At 37.9% G+C, this 26,394-nt stretch overlaps 2 protein-coding genes across 2 annotated transcripts; one reads left to right on the top strand and one right to left on the bottom strand.

The window, feature by feature from the left end:
- Positions 1 to 876: 876 nt before the first annotated feature.
- Positions 877 to 6,211, bottom strand: LOC140225977 (diacylglycerol O-acyltransferase 1-like). Its single transcript, XM_072306028.1, has 5 exons — positions 5,725 to 6,211; positions 4,722 to 4,850; positions 3,601 to 3,695; positions 2,529 to 2,581; positions 877 to 1,032 (listed from the first exon to the last, which is right to left on the bottom strand). Exons 1-5 carry the CDS (start codon positions 5,838 to 5,840, stop codon positions 892 to 894), a joined length of 534 nt encoding a protein of 177 aa, XP_072162129.1. The 5' UTR covers positions 5,841 to 6,211; the 3' UTR covers positions 877 to 891.
- Positions 6,212 to 10,923: 4,712 nt separating this feature from the next.
- Positions 10,924 to 25,476, top strand: LOC140225978 (diacylglycerol O-acyltransferase 1-like). The gene is made up of 4 exons (XM_072306029.1): positions 10,924 to 11,245; positions 20,753 to 20,880; positions 21,730 to 21,830; positions 25,347 to 25,476. Exons 2-4 carry the CDS (start codon positions 20,753 to 20,755, stop codon positions 25,430 to 25,432), a joined length of 315 nt encoding a protein of 104 aa, XP_072162130.1. The 5' UTR covers positions 10,924 to 11,245; the 3' UTR covers positions 25,433 to 25,476.
- Positions 25,477 to 26,394: the final 918 nt, after the last annotated feature.

Below are 26,394 nucleotides of genomic sequence, written 5' to 3'. Positions count from 1 at the left end.
GAAAGGTTCATTCAAAAATTACATCATACACCAAAGGTTCATTATGGAAATAAGTAATTATCCAGTTATTACTTTTTTATACCCTTATGTACATACATTAAGATGATTGCATATATTTCCTCCTAGGAAGGTTGCAATAAATAAACGAATAAATAATAAATGAATCAAACTGCCAAGGTATAAAGTGAGTCATTTGACAGCCCTCTCATATCTGCTAAGTTTAGAGCTGTTTATCCCTTTTTACACCTTCCAAACTTATATCGATGGCAAAAGTGCGATACTATATACCTTCAATGCATTTGTTCTAAACTTCCGGTACTATTTGATTTTTTCAAAGAGAAACAAGGCAACTTTACAGCTGGAAATTTACACAGAGTATTCTCCCAAGAGAGAAAAAAACAAGGAAGTTTTTAAGAAATTGTGTTGACCAGTTTTCCAAAAAAAAAATAGAGTATGACAGGTAGTCTACAACATTGCGAACACAGATAAATAGTTTTGCACTTTGATCATCAATATGTTCCAACTATGTCACAGAGAAAAGACCTTCCAAATTGTTGACAATATGCTGAGGGAGAAATTACATATTGACGGTGAAACTATCAAACCACGTATCTCGGTTTGGGACGTCGCAGACTTCCTGTCATACTTTATTTTTTAAATGAAAAACTACTTAACGTCCAGTCTTGAAAATTTCTGTGATTTTTCCTCTTTGTGCGGAGAAAATTCTATGAAAATTTCAAGGAATGATATTGATTTGGTCTACTTCAAAAAAATAAAATGCGAGCGTAGATTTTTAAACACCGCAAACGAGATACGTGGTTTGGTAGTTTCACCGTCGATATTCAGAGATTCATCCTTCTCTGTACTTTAAAAACTAGGAAACTAAAATCATCAAGAAAACTTGCTTAATATAATTGACTTACTTAAACTAAATAATGTGGAATATGAATGGATTAACACCATTGGAATAAGCACTAGAATTGTGATGTTTACGACATGAGCGATCATTCCGACCTGCTGACTGATGATGTGCTGGAAGCAAAAAATTTGTAAAACACATGAGACAAAATGTTAATAGAAATTTCTCTACTGTGCATAATCAAGCATTTACCTTTTGAGGATTCTTCTTTGATCTCTTACATGGTTCCGGAATAAATTATTTAATTGAATGATTTACTTCAAAATCTGCCAAACTAATGCAAATTTTAAGTACATTTAAATATAGTCTACCAGTGTATTTGGTAGAAATCTTTCAAACTTTCATACTATATTCTGAAGAGAAAATACCGAGAGATCGTCAGATGAATATATTTCACTACTTTATTTGTATATTATTTTACATTATTACCTCATTTTTATATTAATGAAAAATGTGGCTGGGCTTCAGTAAAATGTTGTGAAAGATGAATGTGTTTTCATATCGACGGTGAAACTACCAAACCACGTATCTCGGTTTGCGACGTCGCAGACTTCCTGTCATACTTTATTTTTTAAATGAAAAACTACTTAACATCCAGTCTTGAAAATTTCTGTGATTTTTCCTCTTTGTGCGGAGAAAATTCCGTGAAAATTTCAAGGAATGATATTGATTTGGTCTACTTCAAAAAAATAAAATGTGAGCGTAGATTTTTAAACGCCGCAAACGAGATACGTGGTTTGGTAGTTTCACCGTCGATATGTATAACGTATAACAACAACTGGACATCTTCGCACTTGGGGAAAATAAAATCCCTGCCTTTTCTAGGTTTCTTGGACCAAAATTATCAAAATTCACTATCTATTCAAATTGCCATTGTGAACTTGTAAGAGTGAAAATGAAACATTTTTGGCATCAATTTCACTGCAAAAAAGATACATCTGAATCTTTTTCTACTTTCTTCCTTTTTAATCACTCGATTGACTAAAATTGAAATTACTGATTTCTCTCATTCTCTTGTTCACTATTCAAAATGTAACTCAGAGCATTGAGCCACAAGGCAGACTAGGTTGAGGCTCAGTTTGTGTGGATAGCGTTTATGATCTTCCAAATTTCAAAATATTTCCAATTTCCAGTCTGTTTCTCAAAACTTACTGACTTTTCTCATTTTCCTGACCTGGTGACATTTCCAAACAATAGAGAATTTGCAGGTGTCTGAAATTTGATGAATTTTGTGTCTAAGTGGAAACTACTGGGTGAACTGAACACGAGAGTAACCTTGGTTTATGAATTGAACAATTGTTGAAGAAGATATGACAAAATTATCTAATCTGTTGAAATATGTGTGTTTGAATGGGAAATGCCGCCAGATGACATCACTAAGCGGTGCATTTTCTCACTTTTAAATCTATTTTTATACTATTTCCCAAATCAGAAAAAAAGTATAAAAAATGCTACAAAATCAGCTCTTAAAGCACTTTTAGATGAAGCAACAAAATTTGCATGCGAATTCTCCATTCCTGGTTTTCAGAGCTGTAGACACCCCTGAACAGTTTTTGATACTACTTAAGAAAAGGTAATATTAATGGTATCTCAATCTTGTTCTACTTACGAAAGCCATTCCTTTTTCTATGTACAGGGCTGTCAAGGCTGGCACAACAGCATCTGAAATTAAAAGACCAGCAGTTGAGTTTTCAGATAAAAACTTGGACAAAAAGATAAAATACTTGAAAAAAAGAGAGAAAAAAGGCGCTGAGGTTTTCAACAATTCAAGAAAGAATAAATTACATTATACAGAAGAGACCTAAATGAGAAATATTGCATACAAAAATATAGAGTGTGTATTTTTGTGTGACTAAAAATCACCATAAGAATTTTCATGTGGAGGTTCAGTACGGAAAAAGTTATTAAATTTGTAATGTTGCTCTGCTTAAAAGCTAAAATTATTGAGGTCAAGAAAAAATAAATAGCAAGGTGGTAGAATGGTGCTGGATCCAAAATATTTTTTGGGGAAATCAAGCCTGACAAATTCCAAAAATTTCAATTTGAGTAAAAAATTTGAGCTCTGATGAGGATCAGTGCATGACTAAGGGCGAGAGTTTAGCTCAGGCAGATGAATTTGAGTGCTAAACTTGGGTCATGCACAGAGATCCATAACACGGTAATTGATTTAAAAAATCGAGCTACCAGCCAAAAATAAATTGAACAAGTAATATTGCAAACTATATGTAGATGAGAAATAATATAAAACTTAACTAACTACATTACGATATAAAACTTATTTTTTTTCTTCTATTTTGTAAAATGTTTCCACTCGTTGTTCCTTTACACTGAAGAAGATCGCAGTTTGTAGGCGATCGAAACGTTTGCTTTGTTTCTTATAAAGGGATCCATAACACTTTGGGTCAATCAGACATCATCAGTGGATCGCACTTGTCAGTGAAAAATTTTGGAACTTTTTGGCCTTGTTTCCAACGCAGAATAGTGTTGACCTAGCACTATTTCACCACCTAATTACTTACAATTTAGACCACATTTTTCAGTGTTTTTTTTTAAAAAAAATGAACAGATCTTAGCAACAAGGAATATTTTTTGACTCCGATAAATAATACTGAATGAGACAGATTATTAAAATTTAATGATACAACTTGAAATCATCATTGTATTTAATTTTATAGACTTACAAAATAATAAGACGAGAGAGGGATGCTCTGGTCCTCCTTCTTTGCGGCCAGTCAAGACTATGAGCCATTGCTCGGGATCGACTCTGATTCCATACCTGGAAAATACACTTAGGAATTAAAGAAACTGAGCAGTCAAACTCATGTCACTTGGATTTTACCGCATTGATTTTGGAATAATTACTCCAGGGCATGATTTTTTTCCCACAAACAATCAGAACGGAATTGAAGTTTAAAATCACATTTAAAAACAGGAATAAATGTATCTTATGGCAATTATTAAGATCATAAGAATTAAGGTTAAAACAATGGCAGCGATGGTCATCCATAGAGACTGTTTCAGTGTCAGTTAAGACATTCATACGGTCAGTAAAAAGAATCTAAAACAGAAAAATAAAAAGTTCACTACTGATTTCCTACTATTTTCTTAAAAATATTACATAAATTTCTTTCACCGAGATGAATCATTTCAAAGTCGCCACCACTACTTAAAGATATGTAAGTGTCAAAAATTCACTTATAAGTAATCAAATTATTTTTTTCTGTGGTAAAATTTAAGGGCAGATCAATTAAGTAAAATCAAAAATTAATAGGACCAAAGTATCCGAAGGTTCTGGGATTATCTTTCTGCATCAACATTGTCATCACAATAGACTGAGTTTTGAACAGAGAAGCACCAAATAGCATAAAGCTGAACCAAAAAAAAAAAGAGGTTTGATGTTTCATTCCTTTAAAAGCATTAAAGTTAAAAACAAAGTTTAACAACTATTTTCAAGTTCAAAATAATTTTCCTAGATTTTGAATTTTTGACAGGAAAAAATTTACCAGTACCTACCTACTGAACTGAACTCAAAAATTCTTCGAATTCATTCTTTTTTTTAACCCAACGCACAACTTGGTACATTTCTGTTAAACTTACATGGGTTCAAGTGTTCCTCTCAAAGTAATTGATAGAGGTTTGAGGATTTTTCTTCGAAATCATCATGACTGCAGTCAATTTATAGATACCTATGGAGCCACTTTCCTTCTTTTTGAAAAACTAGCTTCATGTTCTTTTTTTTTAATTTAATTTAATTTTCTTTTCAAGATTTTTAGACAGGAATAATTTGGGATAAAACACTCACTTTATTAAGTTCTCCAAAAAAAGTCTTGTTCCACCCATGAACAAGAGTAGGAATGCCCAGTTCACAAATCCTGTGAAGTTTCCAAACCCTGATGACCAGGAAAATAGAGAGTCTCTTGGTTTGTGACATCTGAAAAATTCAATTAGAGGGTTCAATTATTTATAGTATCAGTGACCTAAGTATACTTGGTCATCGTCAATTATGATGATATCAAATTACCTAATGAATCCTGATGAATCAAGAAGTTAAAATGTTGCATCATCATAGGTACTACTAAGGTACGATATGATTAGTAGTATTTTGATTGATATGTTCTTATATTGCTAATAAATGGATTGACAGAACTTTGCTGTTAATTTAACTTGCTGCCTGGTCCATAATTAAATTTTTCAGTCTGATTCATCAGAGAATTTTAAAAAAATATTGAATGAAAGATGACCATTTTCATACCATGCATTTGGCTTGCTCAAGAAAAGTGATTTGTAAGGCACTTTACGAAGCTAAAATTTTTCAATTCAGGGATGTGATTCTCAGAGTGTTTCTGGGTTTGATTTTGAATTTTTTTTGGTTTCCTAAAATTTTAATTTTTTGGTGGGGAGTGGGGGATGTATACAATTCAATATGCAAGCATTGTTAAAGGAAAAATGATCAAACTGTGGAATTTCTTCAGAAATTTAATGAGCAGGAGGAATTTCCAATGAAAGTACATATTTCAACCAGATTCAAATCCGAAGGATAGTATTAATTATTACATTATTCAGGAGCAACATCCCTGTAAACACAAACCTTACTCTGCAGAATTCTGTTTAGCTGATTCTTCAACTGATTCATTGGAATATATCACTTTCTCCTACAGGTCAAAATCACAGGTGAGTAGGTAAAGGAGGAAAGTATCAATTCCTACTTTGTAAAATCACAGGACTTAAAGCCTGGAACAAGTGAGAAGAATATATTCCGACCGATGCAAGTCAGGAGTTTGGAGTAAATTTCTAGATATACTCACGGTTTATCTGGTTGAGCACTTCTTAATTGCGTCTCCTGTTTTTGAATCTCTTCTGCACATGCGACGCTCTTCGTCCGACGCAGCTGTTTGACATTTTGTTCCGTACCATTATTCATATTTATTATACACTAATTCACTGTGGCAGTCAATTTAGTTCCTTTCGTAAAATCATTTATAAAGCTTTTGTGAAGCTTTCTGAACACATTTTGTGGCACATACGCGAAGAAAAATATAGTATAAAGAGAGGAAAACATAAGCATCGAATTTCATGAAAAAGGGGCCACGGAAAGCACCGTGAAAACAATAATTATAGCAGAACATAAACAAGAGAAAAATCATGAAACACACAGTCACTACAGGTGTAACGAAAGAGAAATACTAGATAATTGAGGGGCAGAAGCAGTCTGCCTTGAGCCGATTCGCATCATCATCCTTGGATCCTATCACTGTCCACTATCACTTATCACTTTGATTGATAACATGAAAATATAACCTCAAAATATTGCCATGCAGTCAGTCCGCACTTTGCTAACCTGTCCGCTAGAGTCCGCTGTAAAAGTGTTTTCAAATACTGGCGGGAAAGTTTAAATCAGCGCTCTTTTTCTAAACGCGCGCATCGCATCATCGCATCACATGTTCTGAGTATAAACTCCTTACTAACTTGCAAACTGGCCACGATGCATTTGTTTTTTACACATTTTTCTGTTTTAACTCCTAGAAAGATTATGTAAATTATCATATTATACTTGTATCTTTCCCCCTGACCGATCTCTAACGCGTGGTTTGGGTGATTTTTGACAAAAAATAAAATTTACAAAAAAATTTACAGTTAATTAAAGATAAATTGTACAATTTATTTATTATTTACTTTTCCCCGAAATTTTTAATAAAATGTATAAGTTTTAGTGCTGTATCTTTTCTTGCTCCAATGTATCTGGGAGATGCGCGTTGCAATTCAAAGACGCTCCCGCTTTACGAGGACAAGATCGAGTTGCTGTGGTGGTTCGACGCACCTTTTTGTGCTCCACGGATGTGCGAGTTGCATATTCAAAAATTGAAGGCGCTCCCGCTTTTTCAATCTACTCATATTCTGAAAATTGTAAACGAGGACGTCCATGAAAGCTTGAAATGTAGCGACCAGTCTAAAAGCGGCACTTTTTTTTAGTACAAGTATTGAGGCGGCAATGATTTCCCTACCTACATACTATTTTTATTAGGGTGCAACGACTAACGACAACTCCCGTGCATTTCTAGAGAAATATTTGAAAAGCGAGGCTGCCCTCAGTTTTTGACCACGCATACCTATACATCTGTAGAACACGTACAGTTCCATGAAGGCTCCCCACTCAACTCAATCTGGATCCCTCAGCTGCTATACTCTTTCTACAAAAGGTACTCTATACTTCCGTTCACGACTGTGACCTTTCATGGAAAAAAGAAACTATGTTATTCAAAAAGTCCAGATTCAGTGATTTCTAGGCACCAGCGCATATGGAGTGTTCTACACATATTTTGGGATAGCGAACGCGTACATCAGTCTAAAACTCGCGTCTAATTAGTCGCGTTTTATTTAGTCTAAAACTTTAGTAAACTGTTAAATTGCTATATTTTATAAGGCTTTATTTATCAAAATTATTAAATTATTTATCTCTATGCTGAAAAGATAGTGTTTTATTTTAAACTAAATTAATTATTTTAAAATTTCTTAATTATCTTAATAACTTCAGTATTATGCTTTTTCAAATTTAAAAAACCAAAAACCAAACCATTCTTAAAACCAAATCATAATTTATTACGAAATGAATCGCGGGATTAATTGCAGATCATAAATCATGATTTCGAAAAAAAATCATTCAAAGTTAATCTATAATGTTTAGAGCACGAGCATTATGCAACGTGTCACTATCTTGTAATACTCTTCCTGGGCACTCTGTCATTCGAGTGCTGCAACATGACAAGTCTCGTCCAGCGCATCTCTGAAGAAATGAGAAAAGTAGAAGTGCCTTCAATTTTTGAATATGCAACACGCACATCCGTGGAACACGAATAGTTGCATGAAGGCGCCTTGCTCAACTCAATCTAGATCCCTCATTCTTCGTAAGTTCAAAAATCGTCGCACTCGTAAGTAAGCACTTACGTCTTTCACGTGAGCCCTGAGGAGCACTGGTTCCTATGGACAACAGGGTTCAACTTAAAATACAGTTATGCCCTCACATCTGAAGAGCGAATGAATGAACTAAATCTGTTACAGTTTACTCTTCTGGAGCAAGATAGTATCGTCTCCCGCGGAAATCCCAAAATCTGATTCTTAGAACCAGAAAACGAAAGTAGTCCCACTAAAAATTTCACCTTCACGCGCGCGGAGGCCCTTTTTACCGTGAGCGGTCACAATTTATGAAAGAATTTGAGGCGGACCTTCAATAAAACGAAAACGATTGGATAGTCTATTATTTGGATTTTAGGAAATTTTCTAAAAAATAATAAAAAAAATCCCTGAATTTCACATTACGATGCAGCCCGTTAGGTATTTTTCTGTATTATTTGACCGCAAAAGATTTTAAAATGCCTTTGGTACCTGAGCCTACGTCTCGAGTGAAAATTGAATTATGTATTTGAAATTGGTAGACAAAAACAGATTGCAATCCTTACTCGCGGCGAGCTTTCGGAATGACTGTATATTGAGTGTTTCGAAATAAAACCCTTTGTGCGAATAATTGACGTACCTCCTTGTTATGTGACGTTCGACGAGTTTTAAAACTCAGTGAAAGTTTTAGCGGAAAATTCCCAAGGCCCCCTTGGTGAAATTGCAATTTGCGTGAGGAAGTTGGGCAACAGCGAAATGTAGTTACTTCTTTTCGAGAGGGAAGCGACAGACTAGGGCTTGATTTTTGAAAAAATGTCCTAAGATCCAGAAATCATCACCTCGTCGTTTCCACCACAAAAGAACGTAACATACATTTCAATGTTGCCAAATTTTCTCTCGCATGCGTTTTGAATTTTTACCGGGGGAAGCTTGGACATTTCTAACTGAACATTTCACCGATTTTGCTTCATACCTCGTGCAAAAAGCAGACACATTTTGGACGGAGATTACACAGGTGCATTCTCATGAAAAATTGAAAATTGTTCGAGCCAATTTTGCAACCTTGGAATGGAGTTACGCTCATTCGTCACGGAAACTATCCACGAATAGATTTCTTGCATGTGTGGGGGATATGCGATTTAGGTACGTAAATCTCTTACGTAAAATTTTGCGAGAAACACGATTCTGCCACTGGTTTTCTCTGAAACGAACTCCAAAGCTCATAAAAGCTCGCAAAGTTGAGGCCGTAACTAAGGGGATATCCCACGCTATACTGAGAGTTCCCGGCTACGTCAAATCAAACTGCCCGTGCAAAGATACGGAGCATATTGAGCAAATACATTAACAGGGTTGCCATGTTTTCAGTTTTGGAATCCTCAAACAAAGTGGTAGCCCTGCTAATATCTTTGACCCTATCTTAGCATGGACAGTTTGACTTGATATGCACATGGACTCTTAACTTAGCGCGATACCCCCTCCATTGAAGCCTCAACTTTAAGAGCTGTTTTTTTAGCTTTGGAGTTCGTTTACGAGAAAACCAGTGGCACCATCGCGTGTTTCTCGCGAAATTTTAAGCTAATTAAAGTAACTATTCCAGCCAAAGTAACTACATCGCAAATCCTCCACATATGCAAGAACCTCATTGATTGATCGACCATAGCTTCCTCGAGTTGAGGATCCAATTTAAGAATTTTGCCTCATTGCCAGAGGCCAGAGCTGCCGTACTAAGGAAGAACGCCGTATGAACATTCGAGAGTTGCCAAATTTCCTTCATTAAAATGCTTATTTTTGAGGAAAGTTATGAATACTTTTCCTTGAAATTTTCAGGAACTGTAGGTAAAATTGCGAACAAAATTATCTGAAAAATTGGAGGAAAAATATTCATAAGTGTACCAGGAAATTCGTGTTTTATCGAAGGAAATTTGGCAACGCCTGAAGGTTCATACGGCGTTCTTCCTTAGCACGGCAGAGAGGTAATGTCATCCTCATCGTTTTTACCGTTCTAGACCCAACAGCTGGAAGGAGAGATCGGGGGTCTCCCGTGCTCACACGACCGTAAACAATCCTACTCCAGCATGGAGTTTCCGATGAACTTTAATCGTCAGTCGACACACAGTGGATCGAGGCAATCAGAGAGATCGGACATAAAATGTTTGACTGAAACTGCAAATTTTGATGTTGATATCGTCACATCTTAAATTTTACGGGGGTGTCTCTAGAAATAAATTTCACGAGGAAACCAATGGGCCCACTTTTAGAGCCTCAAACTTTTTTATAAATTGAATAATTAATAATAAACCAATGGAATCACTTTTAGAACCTTAAAAATTTGTATAAGCGGAGTTATAAGCTCTTTAAGTTTCCAAATTTCGTCCGACCTCTCACTGAAAAAAAAAATCTCGGTGTATTTACTAAGAAAAAGATAAAATTACCAACAATTCAGGGTTCTATTTGATCCCAGTTTTTTCTTGGTAAAATTACCATTTATGGAATTGGTAGTTTTACCGAGAATCTCGGTAAAATTATTGAATTTTCCCGGTAATTTTACTGGATCTTGGTAAAAACGCCAATATTTTTTATCAACTGTGGTAGAATTACCGAGATAAAATGGCAAAGTTACCGGGAATTGATTACCAATAAAACTGGTATTCTTACCTGAAAAAAACAGTAAAAATACCGGTTTATAGGTAAGCTCATCAGCCTGTCTTGGTAAAATTACCAATAATTGGTAAAAAAAAGTGAGATGGTAAAGGTACCAACGAACCTTGGTAAAAACGCCGAGAATTTTTTTTCGGTGTGAAACTGCAAATTTTGATGTTGATTTCGTCACATCTTAAATTTTACGGGGTATTTTTGGAAGAAAATTTCACGAGGAAACCAATTGAATCACTTTTAGAACCTCAAAAATTTTCATAAGCGGAGTTATAAGCTCCTTAAGTTTCCGAATTTCGTCCGACCTCTCCTATTGACTCGATCCACTGTGCGACACCGCGCGAGGGACGAGCAGAGAGGGAAAAGCACACGGGTCTAGATAAGACGCGTCAGAGAGAGATGGAAAGGACAGGGGAAAACGGAGATAACCGCGGGATAGGTGTCGTTATCTTCCCCGTGCCGTTACTACAGATGCGGAAGGTCAGAGGCGCGACAAAATCTAGTTCAAAGTGACCATCACTCGCGGACGCCCAAGCTCGTCTCAGCGCCCATTTTCGGGCCTCAGAATCGGGAACTAAAAAGTCGAAAAAGTTATGGGTGCTCGCTGAAATCGGAACGGATAGTCCGTCGCGTTAGTCTCTCGGGAAAGTTTGGTGATAACTTCGGAAGGATGCCACCGCGACCTGAAGAGGAGAATTTCATAAGGCGGAGGGCCAAGAGTGTCACCCAGGCGGAGGAAATCCAACAGATCGAAGCGAAAGTTCGTCACTCGCAGCCGGATAAACCGTAAGTTCGCGTCGTTACGCAAAAGCTCATCACTAACCCTGGAACTTGCTTCATTACCTACTCCGCCCCAGGAAAAGACTATTGGGGTTGCAGAGGGTGTGATTTCAACATGTTACATTTTTCGTTACGTAATGCTTTGGGGCTCTGCCAGGGCCGGTTCTACCACCTCTGGCCAAAGTGAACCTCTTTTCTAAGTTGAATTAAGAACACTATTTTGGGGGGCTTCGGGGCTTGTAAGATACATTTTATGGTACTATTGACATTTTCGATTTTGGTGAGACATTTTGGAACCGAGTGGCTTAACCTCCGGTTAAACTTTGATAGGCACTCGGGGTGCCTGTGAAAAACCGCGGGTTAAACTCGTGGCAAATATGACAAAGCCGGGTCTTAAAAGGCTACGCGAAAACTGTCTCAGATCATTTAGGGCCGGGTACCTTCGGGCTACATAGGCTATAGTCCAGGAGCGCAACATCCTGAGGGGTACAAAATTTTCGAGCATCCTAAAACTTAAGTACCTACGCGTCTTTTGTCGCATCTCTCCAAAACCAGTTTTATTCTGGCGTCAAACTGTTTGCAGTTGGGCAACTGTAAACTGTCATGTATCATGCTTTTTAAAGGTGAATTTGAACTATTTTCCTATTACCTAGCATCTTCCTTCAGGTCGGGTGGGGGTTCGTGTATCAGACATCCTTCCTCCCGATAGCACCCATTTTAGGGGTGCTAAACAAAAGTTCAGCATGGGGACGCTAAAAGAATAATTCCTACCCTGAGACCATTCAAACTATGTGTAATTGTCTCCCGTGTTTCTGCGAGCGGACTTTTCCTAGGAACATGAGAAAATCAAAGAAGTGAAATTTCGGTCGAAAAAAGGACGATTCTCGATTGCCCCAAGGTGATTTCAGGTCGCGTTAATTATCAGCGGAATCTCTATCGTTCTACCGGGAAACTTTTTTCCGTGAGAAATGATGTTAACATGGGTAGTTGAAGGGCTTGGAGGACGAGGCGTATCAGTGCAGTTTTTGAAAAAATTGACATAAGTACCTAAGAATGAATTCAAGTAAAACTAGTCTTAATGCATATTCTGAGAAAAAATCGCTTCCAATTTCTAATTTTTAAGAATTAAGATGTCAGTTTGAACTGTCTATCCGCCATAGGGAGCCATGTAATTTCGAAACTTCAAACACACACGCATCTCTCAAAATAGCAGAAACTGCACTTATGCGCCTTGTCCTCCAAGCCTCTCAGTTAATATATGTAGAATGTCCCAAGTAGCATGGATTGCAATTTCATTGCAATGGATTGTGAGTTGATTGCAATTTTTGCTTGTTGCCTATACGTTCATTTGAAGGCGCTTAAAAAGTTGCAATTTTATTGCAATAAGTTTGCAAGAAATGTAGATTATGCTTGTTGCCTAACCTTCTTTTTCAAGGCACTATAAAGACTGCAATTTCGGTGCAATCATGTTGTAACAAATTCACGCCATGTGCCTGGCATCCAATTCTCTAGTTGTTTTAAAGTTTTTTCGACTTAAATGTCTCACCTAACCCATATAGCCCAACATATTTTGAAAATATTGTCACCTTTATCAAAATATTTTCATGGCAATATTGTAAGTAAAATATTTTCAAAATATTTTTAAAACATTTTAAAGGAATATTTTGAAAATGTTTACAAAAAATATTTTTAAAATAATTCAAAAATATTGCCTGTAAACATGCATGATGTTAAAAATATTCCTTAAGAAAGTTTTGAAAATATTTTTAAGTTCTCAAGTTAGTATGTGGTGTAATTTACACCGGTGTAAATTTAGTGTGAGTACCTATTACGTGATATCGAAAAAAAAAATCAGACAAAAAAATATGAAAAACATAAATAACACGAAAAAAATAAATAATAGGCAAAAGAAAGAAGCCTGAGAAAAACGGCGTTAATCAAATCTATGATGAATGTTGAGCCACGCACTGACGCAATGCATGCGATAACAGCCTTAATAACAGGCGTGATTTCAACCAAACTCATCATCAGCTCCCTGTAGCTCAGTGGAAGAGTGCTCCGCTATGACGTTCGCGGGTCGGGTTCAAGCCCACTCAAGGGCGTCCGGTATTTTATGCTGCTAAACGTCGTAGGACATTAGGTGAGCATGGGTTCGAATTATTATAATTTCCCCGGAAAATTTAGGGGTTGAAATTTAAAGGTCGTCAATATTGAAATTTCTTTGCAAAAAAAAAATTGTAACTTTTTTACAATGAGGGGGTCAGATGTTGTAAAATAATTGCAATTTTCTTGCAAGAAAGTTGAAATCATCTGGAAATTTTATTTCATTTAAATTGCAATTTTTTCGTTGCAAAATGCTACTTGGGTGTATGGATGCTTAAGTGGAGTCCTCTCGAAAGCTGAAGCTTGAAAGAAAACACCCCCTCAGAATTAGGAAGGATCGCCAGTGACCTTGTTTCCTCGGTTTTCGGAGATACCTTCCACGAGGCTCTCCAGATATCGAGTCCCCGCCCCCTTTCACTCCATTTTACTTTATTGTCTTCTCGTCACTCCATTTTACTTTATTTTTTGATAACCATTCAATGTTGAAAGCTGAAAATTAAGTGGGCTGAATAAGCCAAAAAAAGGCATTATTTCAGCTTGATACATTATTTGGAAGAGACGAAATTCGGCTGAGGAGGGGACGAAACCTGAGTATAAGTGCACAAAATCATATATTTATGATTCTGTATACTCTGGTTTTGTTAGAGTGCTCTATGACATATAATAATGAAGGTAGCGTGTCACTCTAAGGGTGTCATGCTAATGATGTTAAGCACAAACCAAGTTTTATGATTTTACAAACAGTCCACGATCAAGAGGCGCAAACCGCCTCTGGGGAGATGAGCCGCAATGCAGGTAGGGGCTAAAAATAAAAAATCCCCAAATTTGACAACTTGCATTTCCTTATTTTCAATGTACCTAAACACGAGGATGGTAGAATCTCTGCGGCCTTCTTTCCACTAATTTGACATAAAACACCTGTTTTTTTAATGTGAATACGTGTGCATCTATGCTAAGTAGGGGGTCTTCTCATAGTTTTTAAACTTTATGTAATATTTAGTTTCTGGTAAAAAGAAGCAGGGAAAACTTAATATTTGAGATGGCCTTTGTAAATCCACAAGTTCCAGGGTTCCTTCGTGGTGACAGGTAAAAAACACGTTCAAAGCGGAAATTGGAGGGAGAAAACTGTTCAAGAATAATCAAGAAGCTTCTTCAGAGAAACGACCGGCTTAGGCATTTTTAGTTGAAATAAACAAATGTATGACTGGAGGTGATAAACTACCTATAAATAAATTACCTTTAAAAACACGGAATGATAAAGGGGAACGCACCGTTTTAAGTCCACTTTGGAAAGACGTCAGAGGAATGATAAAATATTGATTAAAATGACGTCGAGGATGCGCGCCCGTCGCGTCGTCTCAAATTAGCACGCGCAATTTCTGATTATTGGCAGTTGATTACACAGGTGGAAAGGTGAACAGAGGTGTGCGTGAAAATAAACCGGCATGACTAAATTGTCGTAGTATCTAAATGTTGAAAAATGCACATGCCATATTGTCAATTGTAGTGTTTCAATTTTTTTGCAACTCCCGCCTAGAACCATCCCGCCTAGAATTATCAAACCGTTTGCTGTTCCTGGATTTGAACATAAAATGACCTTTTAGTCTTTGCTTTTAAATTAAGAGATGAAAAATAAAAAAAAAAAAAAAAAAAAAAAAAAAAAAATGGGTCACCTTTTTTTTTAAATCCTTTGCTTCTTTTTCATACTTCGCTGCCCCTGAAAGCTGCCACCCGGGGTCTCGGCCCCTCAGCTTCCCCCCCTCTCTTAAAATTGGTCCTGCTCAGCTCTGTTGAGTATCGTATTTTTGGTTAGTTTTTTAGATTACTCGTTTTAATTTGGATCAGCATTTTGGTTTTTCTTTTGTCCCAGCTGTGTAACCAATGCGCGAAGTAATAATTTCCGAATGAAGTCGATGGGGTAGCTTTCTATCCCCCCCCCCTTCTGGTGTGGTGCCTTTCTGTGCCTGACTAGATGATATATCTGGCTGTGCCCTCTTTGATATGGACGTATTTATGCTAAAAGGAACTATATGCATTTGTTTCCCTGGTAAAAATTGGCAGTAAAATCTGTGTTCCATAATACCATAGACCTACAGCCGGCTGTAGGTAAGATTTCCAATAGCTTCTATACCCATGCAGCTGCACAATTTCTTATAGCCTTTTATAGCCGATGGCGACTAAGCAACAGCCAGGCGATAAAGTGTATTCTAAACGTTACTAATTACGGATGCTAGGACTTGGTGAGTTTTTGGAATACTGCTCTCTTTTTGGGCCGTAGTATCTTGATTTATTTTGTGAGGAAAGCTCCGTACTTTTGATGGATGCCTGCCATTACTAATATATTAGAGTGCCTTCAGTTTTGTATGATACCGTGCAATACCTCTGGTGTGAAATAGTTGCATCAAGCGCCGTGGCAGGCGGGCAGCCAGCGCGAAACACGCATTGACGCCTACAAACCTAACAGGGATACTTCACGCGTTGCGCGCAATGCGTGAAGTATCCCTGTTAGGTTTGTAGGCGCCAGTGCGTCGCCGCTCCGCTTTGTGTTAGGCTCTAATATTTAATCTGGCGGAGTCAGCGTTATTCAACTCATGATTTTGAAATGTTTGCACATCCTGTATGGATTATTCTCATTTTAATTGATGAAAAAAAATATGTATTAAAAGAAAATATAATGTGTGTTTTGTAAATATTAAGGTGGTTCCGTATCAAACTTAATGATTTCCAAAGCACACGAATTTCTGCACAGATTTCTCATAGCCTTTTATAATCGATGGCGAAAAAGCAACAGCCAGGCGATAAAGTGTAAAGCCCGGTGATAGGAACTATAGCCGGGCTGCATAATTTTTTATCGCTTCGTATAGCCCGGCAGTATGATTTTCTCCGCATTCTGCAGCCAGCTATATGATTTTCTGTAGCCTTCTTTGGCCGGCTATAAGAATTCCTATGGTATTTTGAAACGCAGCTCTTATCGCCAATTTTTACCAGGGTTTGCATGCAACATAGTTCCATTTAGCATAAATACGTCCACATGATGAACCACCCCCCTCCCTCCATTTTTCCCTCCCTCGATAGAGTGTCTTTCAATCTGCACCTTCAATGGGGTTTCTTTCTGTGCCTTCCGTGACGGGATGTCTCTCTGTGCCGACTTGATTGGCAGTCTATCGTGTTCTGTAATGGGGGTGACAATCTATGCCCTCTGCGGGCCGATTATTGAAATTGATAGACAAAGCGATAGACAAAGAAGACATAGGGAGTATAGAGCTTGCCTATTGGTTGAAATGAGTGGTTCCTCAAGACTAAGGGAGAAGATGATGGACTAACTATCGGGTCCTTCTTGGCTTGCCGTTACTAAATCTATTGCCTACCTATACCTTCTTTGTCCATTGCAACCACCCGCTCCCACCAATAGGATCCTTCCATATCTCTTTTGTCTTCTTTGTCTATGAATTTCAATAATCGGCCCTCTGAACTTCCCCTTGATGACGTGTCCTTCTGCCTCCCCGTTAAAATTCCTAGTTCTGCCAATGATAAGTTTTCCGAAAATTTAAAATTCGAACGTTTAAAGCTCCAATTTTGTCGCGAGGCAAAAAGTTCATATGAAAGTGATGAAAGCGGCCATTACCTACGCGTATTAGAACTTCTGCGATTCAAAAGTTCGGGGGTGGACTAAGAAAATCACGCCAAAAATGTATCAAGTGCTCGTGTTTTTGCCTTAAAACACTCGGAACTGACCGCGCGGACTTGAGAAAACGTAAATCTCATTCGTCCGAGTTTGGAGCGTGGCTCTTGTAGCCGGCTTGCTGCCTGACTCACCCACGTGACCTTCAGAAATAGACGCATACACATCGAAGTTAATAGGCGCGCACTTTTTTCGCTCAACTTCCGTGCTCGCTCTAAACTTCGATTGACCATCCGGAGCCAGACAACCTGTTCCCTCGACGCACAGTGGATCGAGTCAATAGGAGAGGTCGGACAAAATTTGGAAACTTTAAACGCTTATAATTCCGTTTATACAAAACTATGAGGTTCGGAAAGTAGTTCCACCGGTTTCTTCATCAAATTGTCTTTTAGAAGCACCCCTTGAAATTTAAAATACGACGGAATAAGCCTCAAAATTTGCAGTTTTAGTCAAAAATTTCATGTCCGACCCCTCTGATTGACTCGATCCACTGTGCGTGTACGGACCGCGGCTGCCGCGCTGAGGAAAAATACCGTATGAGCCTGTAGGCGTTGCCATATCCCTCTTGTAAAATGCGAATTTTCAGAGCGACGTTACAATGTTTTCATCCAATTTTCTGAAGAATTGCTGTCGCAATTCAATCTGTAAAACATCATCTGAATTTGAAAAAAGTAAATAAATAATCATTCAACAAATGATCGTTCTCGAAAATGAATATTTTATCGGGGTAAGTTTGGCAACGCTCGACTGTCCATACGGTGTTTTTCCTTTGCACGGCATACAATGTTGAGTCCGCCCCGCTCTACCCGCCAGTGGCGTGGCGTGCTTTGCGATATATCGATTGATATGCCGTTTAAACCTATGGAAAAAAATCGATACCCAGGTTGTTTGCAGCAAACACCGTAATAATCGATTCTTTACCATAGGTTTAAATGGCATAACAATCGATACATCGCAATTCACGCCACGCCACTGCTACCCGCCTGCCTGCCTAGGGTCCGCGTTTCGAGTTGCATAAGACGCCTTTGTTGGCGTTCATCAGTCAGAGGACATCTTTTATGGAAGACAAGAAGTCTGATCTTTGAAACAATAGTCACGGTGCTACTTTTTTTTAAACATTTTTTTTATCTCCCCATAAAAGAAATCTAATCTTTCTTATTTTTGTAAAAATTAAGTTAAATAACACTATTGTAATGGACTAATTTAAAATTGATTTTGTTGTTGTTTTTAATATAATTACAATCTAATGAATAATATATATATTTATTATAACAATATTGGTGTTTCAATTTTAAATTTTTAACTAGCTTAATATTTTGTTCTCTTTATTATCACTTTCCTTTTATTTACATTACTTTGGTATACTAATTTTTGGTAGATGGTTAAAATGGTATGGTAATAGATATATTTATTTTGGTTTAGTGAAATTCGTATTTCTTATTATGTTCTATTGATTTTGATTTTATTGACATTTTTGGCTGAGTCTTGAATATCCGCGACTCTAAGGACTGGGGCTACCGCGGATACTCGAAATCCGCGAATAATCTGAAACTAATTGGTCTACATTTTGCCATTGGGAATTACTATTTCCAGCTCACTTTAGAAACAACATATGTGTCATTAGTTTCTATATGTAGGTAAGTGTTTTTAAATATGAGTTAGGTACTGTGGCCCCTAATTAAAAAATGAAGTCCAATTTCTACTTAGTAAAGGAAAGTGATCTCAAAAGCTGTATTTTAAAAGGCTCTTTTATAAAAATTGTCCAATATTAGATAGAAATGTAACTATAGTTAACGATGAATACACTACCTCGAGCGAGAGGAGTGTTTTGAGCAAACATGATTTTCGGAAGATATGTTTTAAAGAGGTTTGCACCATAGAATTGCAATTTTTTCGGGCTGCGATTTTTTCCATGTGTTTTTAGAATCAGTATCGATCCGCCGGGGGACTACCGAAAAAAATCGCGGATATTCCGAATCGCGTATATTCGAGACTCTATTGTGTTTGCCTACAGATGGATACTTCTTCAATGTTAAAGTTTTCGAAGCATCTTGATTGCAGGGCAAGAATATCCCCCGATAGTCCTGGGCGAATTTGGTAAAAATAAATCGCGGATATTCCGAATCGCGTATATTCGAGACTCTGTTGTATTTGCCTACCAGTGGTTACTTCTTCAATTTAAACTTTTTCTAAGCATCTTGATTGGAGGGCAAGAATATTCCCCGATAGTCCTGGGCGAATTTAGTAAAAATAAATTGTCACGGAATCCGGCAAAGTACGCCTTAATCTGGAGACTTCCCTGTGTTACCTCTCATCTGTGGGTAGGATAGAAAATTGTAGACTTACAAAAATCGAAAATAATCTAAGTCTGGTAATAACCTGAACTATGGAACAGTCAATCCTGTAAAGGACTGCCTGCTGTCTAGAGGTTTCTGTGCCCTAGACTCGAACACGAGACACCTAGGTCATCGTCTTGGAATGCGACTAATTTTCGACATCGACACTCCTTGGAATTTTGTGTGTGAAGATTTTAGACAAAAAAGTTATCTCTGTTTCCCTTCGAAAAAATAAATGATGAGAGGAATTTTCGAAATTATTCGAGGTATGAAGTTTCGCGGTCTAGTTATTGATTGATAATTATAGAGAGGTCTGTTGAGAAGGCGACAACACAGCCGAGATAGCTGCGCGGCTGTCCTTTCCGCCGAAAGTTCAAGATCACCGCTGTTTTGATTTGTCATCGCTTCTGCTGCGATTGTTACACTTTTAACGCTGTATTCTCTAAAATACTCCGCTAGATAAGTGCTTGATACCGATGCCATTTTTTTTTTTTTTTTTTTTTTTTTTTTTTTTTTTTTTTTTTTTTTTTTTTTTTTTAACGCGGTTCATTACATTGATGCTGTTTGAAGACTTATCTCGAAAAATGATTCGAGAGGAGGAATTTCAAGGAGCACAGGGTGTCCCAAGGTTAAGTACGAATATTGAAGGAGTCGATTCTTTGGGTCAAAAAAGACGTTTTTATACTATAAATTGTTTTCCAAAATCGCTTTCCCTGGGGCCCCCATTATTCCCCTATTATTCCCCGTTAGTCTCTATTATCTCGAAATCGATGGCGAAAAAACGCAGGATACATTCTCTCAATAATTTTCAACGCTGAATCTAGAGGTACCATCAAAAATCAATTTTTGTTGCAAGAAACATTAATTTTGGCCACATTTAGAGGTTCAATACCTCTCGAAGCGAAGAGGAGGGGGAGGGAAGGGAAGGGGGAGGCGGGGATGTGAGGGGTAGGAGAGGAGGGAGTGGAGAGGGGTGTCCTACTGTCGAGAAGTGAGCATTGAGCAGAACTCGTATCGAGCTCACAATCAGCGAACACTGCGTGCATTTTCGTGAGTGTATTCGCCTTCAGTTTTAAGGTAGGCAAACCGCGAGCCTGAGCTTGTGCGTGCATTGGCAGTTGTCTCTAAGTATGAGAGTGCATCAGGCATCTTCACAAATCACCGCTTGAAGCATTGGATTTTAATATGACCATTTTGTTATGAAGGAATCCGGGTTTGCTCACACCGTACATAAAGCCGAACTTGTTTCATCCAAGAAATCACAAAATGACGATACATCATTTTCAGACTGATGCTGTGATCAGCCTAACTCTTAGCGTCGAAGCTTCACGAAAATACTTTTTCTATGTTGCCAAACTATGAACCAATGAATTTTTCTCTGAATTTTTCCAGATGTCACAAACCAAGGGACTCACTTTTTTCCTGGGCTTCCGCTTCAGAAACTTCTCTGGGCTGATAAATTGGGCATTTCTACTTTTGTTCATGGGAAGTGTACGCCTATTTCTGGAAAATCTCATCAAGTAAGTGTCCGTCCTGGACTTGAATTTTAAAAAGAAAACAAATTCTTTGAGCAGATCAGTGTCCAGTCACTGAACAAATGAGGAAATACTAAACACGCAGGAAAAAATATTGCCTAGGTTCGCCACAGCTAACATGATAAGGATAATAGCACACCTATATTTTTTGGCATCTCACATACCTATTAAAGTCTCTGCTCATTTTATCTCTGCTAATCGCTTTAAGTACTTCTGGGCGCTGACTTAAGTTATGATGATGTTTAAGAAGGATATTTGAAAAATAATATTCTGTTATTACACCTACAAGCTTAATTTTCTGGTTATCTCCGATAGCCAAAATGCAAAGCCACATATCTCCGTTAGCTACGATGTAGGATTTTTGTCATCATTTATTTTTTCTTTGAAAAAGTAGTCAAGATAATTTCCAATTGAAAGTTCCCAATTTTTCTCTTCTAATAGCAGAATATTCTGTATACATTTCAAGCTATGGAGTTGGCTATAGCTTCTCCTCATAAAAAAGAAAATATAGGGGTGGTAATTTTAGAATACCGCGATGAAGGAATGAGGATTCGCTCTTTGGTCATCGCTTTCAGTATTTCGCTCTAAAAATTGACAATTTTTAAGGTTAAAATTGACAAATAATACATTTGTAAAAAGTTTAAGTGTAAAAGTTATGAAATTTTGAGAGTCGTTTTTAGCTAACATTTTTCTCTTGGAGTAGTACCTACCAGAACGTGCATTTTCTAAAATTGACCCTCATGGATGTAATTTTATGTGGGCTCCCCTAAAAAATAATTTGAATGAAAGTGTCTTGCCAACTCATTAAATGGATTTGTCTGTCCCTTCAATCAGGTACGGGATCCGGGTCGACCCTCAGCAATGGTTCACTGTGCTGCTCGATGATGCCGCTGGAAGGCATCACCATTTCCACCCGTCTCTTATTCTTTTAATTTGTGAGTTCTGCCATTTTTCTACTATCCCCCTTTCCCATTGCCACTGAATCTTGTTCGTTTATGGTTTGGTGAATTTCTAGTCTAAAGTTCCTGCGATCTTCAAAAAAAAAAAAAAAGCCATGTTTATTGGTCACGAAACAGTGTTGCAAAGTTTATCCAAGATATCCCAGAACACCCTTCTTGGCTCTTCCGTGCTGAGGAAAAACACCGTATGAACCTTCAGGCGTTGCCACATTTCCTTTGATAAAATATGAATTCATTGGGAAAGTTGGAAATATGATTCCTCCGGTTTTGTCGGCAATGAAATCTAAAATATTTGAAAATTTCAAGGAAAAATATGCAAAACTTTCCTGAAAAATATATTATTTTATCAGGGAAAATTTTGCAACATTTGAATGTTCATACGACATTTTCCCTTAGCACGGCAGGGCTGGACTGTGCCAAATCAAGTTCGCTGAAAAACGTCGAAGGAGGGTCCATACGTTGCCAAATTTTCCCCGATGAAACATGAGTTTTGAAGAAAGTTGGGATTGATTTCCTTGAAATTCTCAGAATCATTATATTAAATTGCGCTATAAAACTTTAAAAAAGAGCTCACAGGTTTTTCCAGAAATTTGTATTTAATCGGAGGAGAGGCCACGGTCGGGTATCCATACGACGTTTTTACTCAACACTTCAGGATTGATATCCGAGCAGCGAACAGTGATATCAATAATACACTTGATGCAACTATTACAGCTCTATGGACATCCGTGTTGCATTCTAAAAATTGAAGGCGCTCTGATTACTCTAGCCTATGAAGCAGGGCACGCAGCTACACTCTGCTATCACAACTCGGAGTGGCGCGGCGGTGAGATACGTATAATATCCTTGTATCTGAAAGTGGTGGGAAAATATCCTTTCCTGTTTCGCCTCAATTTTCATTCGATAATTTCATCTTGCTTCATATTCGTACCGGCGCGGCGCGAGGCGCTCCACACACGCCGCGTGCCCTGCTTCATGGATCAGAGCGACTGGAGCTCCTTCAATTTTTGCGTATGCAACGCGCGCGTCCATAGGGTACGAATAGTTGTATCACGGAAGGCGTTATTATCACATCAGTGAATGCGTCGCCAATGTTGACTGAGATATTACCGTGAATAGCCCCGCCACGCCTTAGTTCTACCCAAGCGCCGCACAGTGGATCGAGTCAATAGGAGAGGTCAGACAAAATTTGGAAACTTTAAACGCTTATAACTCCGTTTATACAAAATTTTGAGGTTCTAAAGTGGTTCCATTGGTTTCCTCGTAAAATTTCCTGCTAGAACCCCATTGATCTTTAAAATGTGACGAAACAAACATCAAAATTCGCAGTTTTTGTCAAAAATTTCATGTCCGACCTCTCTAATTGACTGGATCCACTGTGCGCCGTTTAAATAATCAAATTAAAATATGGGTCCATTTAAAAATGCTAATATTTAAAATTGTTTGGTTAAAAAAAAACAACTTTAATCGATCGTTTTTTTAATTTTCTTCATGGGGCATAATTCCGTTAGTTGTTGTTACTCAGGAATCAAGACTGTTGAAGACACGCGCGTTATAACGTCATTAAAGGTGTCACAGGCATATGTCCCACAGGCTTTTTTCTCAGTTATTTTAGGTCAAATTGTGTTTGAAACGGAGAAGTCGAATACGGAGTGGGCCTTAGAAATCGGATTTTAGTATGGTTCCGAATTCCCGCAGCCCCCTTAGGATTTGGAAATCATATAATATGCAACGCTTTATCACAACTCATAGCTAGATCGTTGTGTCAACAACCTGTCTTAATCCCCGAGGAACAATTAAATATCAACTGATGAGTTTGTGGCCCAGAAAGAAAAAGATCGACTAAAGTTGCTTTTACAACCAAACAAATTCAAAATATTACACTTTTTTATTGGTAAAAAATGCAAATTTTGCAATGCTATTTTGTCAAAATGAGCTTTAAACTAGCTCAAGCTATAATTTTCACTGAAGGATTGTCTCATCAAAAGATTTTGTTTGGGACAGATTTGAACAAAATCCCTGCATTTTCAAAAAGGGGCACAACAATTCTCCCTCCTGGACAGGCTAGGTCAGTTCATTGATAGTGAAAAAAGGAACGGAAAAAAAGAAAAAAACATTAAAGAAAAATTGAGCAAGAATATAAAATTTCGGTCTATTTTGTAGACTTTCATTTTTTTGTTTCCTGCGAAATTTTCTACTAAAACTATTCTCCCTCGATATTTAAATCACGAGGGCCCTCGACAAGTATAGATCTGTGGGAGTGATTCTCTTGCCAATACGACGGTATTTCGGTATTGGCTGCAAGAAATGCCATAAGATGTCTTATACAGGGTACTTGTCGCTTAGGTGTCTACGTGTCTATTAATTAGGAAATAAATAAGCCACTATCTAAAAATCGCAACAACCTCTCTTCGTCTGCCTGTACCTATTTGCAGGGCCGGATTTACCTTCTTGCCGCCCATGGGCCGGATTTACCTTCTTGCCGCCCATGGGCCGCCTGTATTTTGCCGCCCCATCTCATTCGTTTTGAAACATCCATAGAAACCACCAGGTGAACGTTCCGGAGGAGGAGGGGTACATAAGACGCGTTTACTCGCGTTTGGCACATTTTTTGTGAAAGCCCTGTCAACACTATCAGAAGTTCACGGAACTTTGCTCGAAAATTAAGTTCCGTAGACCTATCTCTGTTTGGACGATGCCTTTCATTTATGAGAAAAGAACGAAAAAATTATGAATAAGAATAAATATGAGTGTGGTCTAATGATCTTAATTTCCGCCACCGCGCCAACCGCACTGTGTTTGGCGAATTGCGTGAAGTACCCCTACAGTCTTGTAGGCGCCATGCGTTTAACGCTGACCGCTGCTGACCAAGTGACCGCACTGTTATTGACGCAATGCGTGAAGTATTCGTGCAGTCTTGTAGGCACCATGAGTTTCACGCCAACCGCTGCTGACCACACTATACGTTTGACGCAATGCGTGAATTATTCATGGAGTCTGGTAGGCGCTAATATGTGTTGCATGCTGACCGGTGCGCCGATAAGGATTCTCCTTTCCATCTCAAGTTCTCGCCATCATTGCTCTCTGCGCCGCGCCGCTCCAGGCCAAATTGCGTGTTTGGTTTCTCTCTCAACTAGACTAATGAAAGGCGCTGTCTCTTGTATCACTGAAAGACGAACAAATTAGAAATTACTATAGTTTAACTCTCAGGATATGAGAGATTTTTTCGCCTCTCCTCATTTATGATTTTTTTTCTAAATCAGATTTTTTTCTTAATACCTACATTTGAAAAAATTGCAACATTTGCGGCCTTCTAAATTTGCCGTCATGGGCCGCGGCCCATGTGGCCACCCCCTTAATCCGGCCCTGCCTATTTGTAAGTTAGCTTGCAATTTTTAAGCAGACTCTAAACCATATCAAACAGATTCCGGTGCCGTTGAAAACGAACATTTCTTCATAAATGTGCTCATTCCCTTATGTCTTGTGTTTCAGTTACCAGTGTCCCTGTCATGTTCTGTTTACTCATTGAAAAAGGGTTACACCAGGTGAGTTTGGTTTGTTTCCTTGTTCTCCATTGAATCAGGACGCGCGAAAACCGCTTATGTCCATTTTTCCAGTCTTCGGTTTTTTTGAGTTGAATACTTTTCGGAGTTAGATGCAACCACGAAAGTGGCGTTAATACACGTCTCCGGGTTAAGTTAATCCCGAAACGAGTACTTTCATCACTTTTATGGTTGTATCAACTTTTTAAAAGTATTAGCAACTCAAAAAAAAACTGAATTACTGGAAAAATGGACTTCAGCTGTTTTCGCACGTCCCGATTCCATTTCATTCTATCATTTCTATTATTTCATTCTTTTATTGATCCAATCGCACGTAGTGTCAGGACTATCTCCGTCCGACATCGCTTTCAAAAATTAACCTGATGTAAAATTCACCTTAAAACTGGTCTTAGTTTACGGCATTTGAGACTCCTCGACAGTTTTTTTTTTTAATTTATTTTTGTTTTATAAAAGTGTTGTCGCACGTCCTCGTCACGTCTTTAAAAAGTAACAAAAATTCTTGGAAGGGGTCCGCTGGAATTTGTGCGATGACTTCGGATATGAACGTTGTAAGGTTGCATATCCATCTTTTTGAAGGCAATTTTTGCGCCAGAGAACCTTTTATCCTCTATTGCTCTATAGTTATTAGTCCTTCCAAGACATTACCATGTGACTTAGTGGATTGTTAATTGGACGTATTTCTGCCAAACGGAACTATTTGCATCATAACGTGAGCCCTGTTATGCATATTTTCTTATGGGTCTCAGGGCTCATGTCGTAATGCATATAGTTCCGTTTGGCAGAAATACGTCCAATTCATTCCTTTGCGAAATTAAATTATCGGAATTACTGATTAGGAATTCACTTACTTGTAATTTTTTACACCTCAACCGTTTTAACCGACATCACCTTCTTACCTATCGAAGCATCCAAAATTTTCTTCATCTATTCCCGCCACTGACGGGTAGCCGGTTAAAGAATGAATTAACGAGCTCTAA

The sequence above is a fragment of the Bemisia tabaci genome, unplaced genomic scaffold (genome assembly GCF_918797505.1).
Source record: "Bemisia tabaci unplaced genomic scaffold, PGI_BMITA_v3".
Classification (NCBI taxonomy): domain Eukaryota; kingdom Metazoa; phylum Arthropoda; class Insecta; order Hemiptera; family Aleyrodidae; genus Bemisia; species Bemisia tabaci.
Note: the sequence above shows the minus strand (reverse complement) of the source record. Positions and strands in the feature narration are given on the sequence as shown.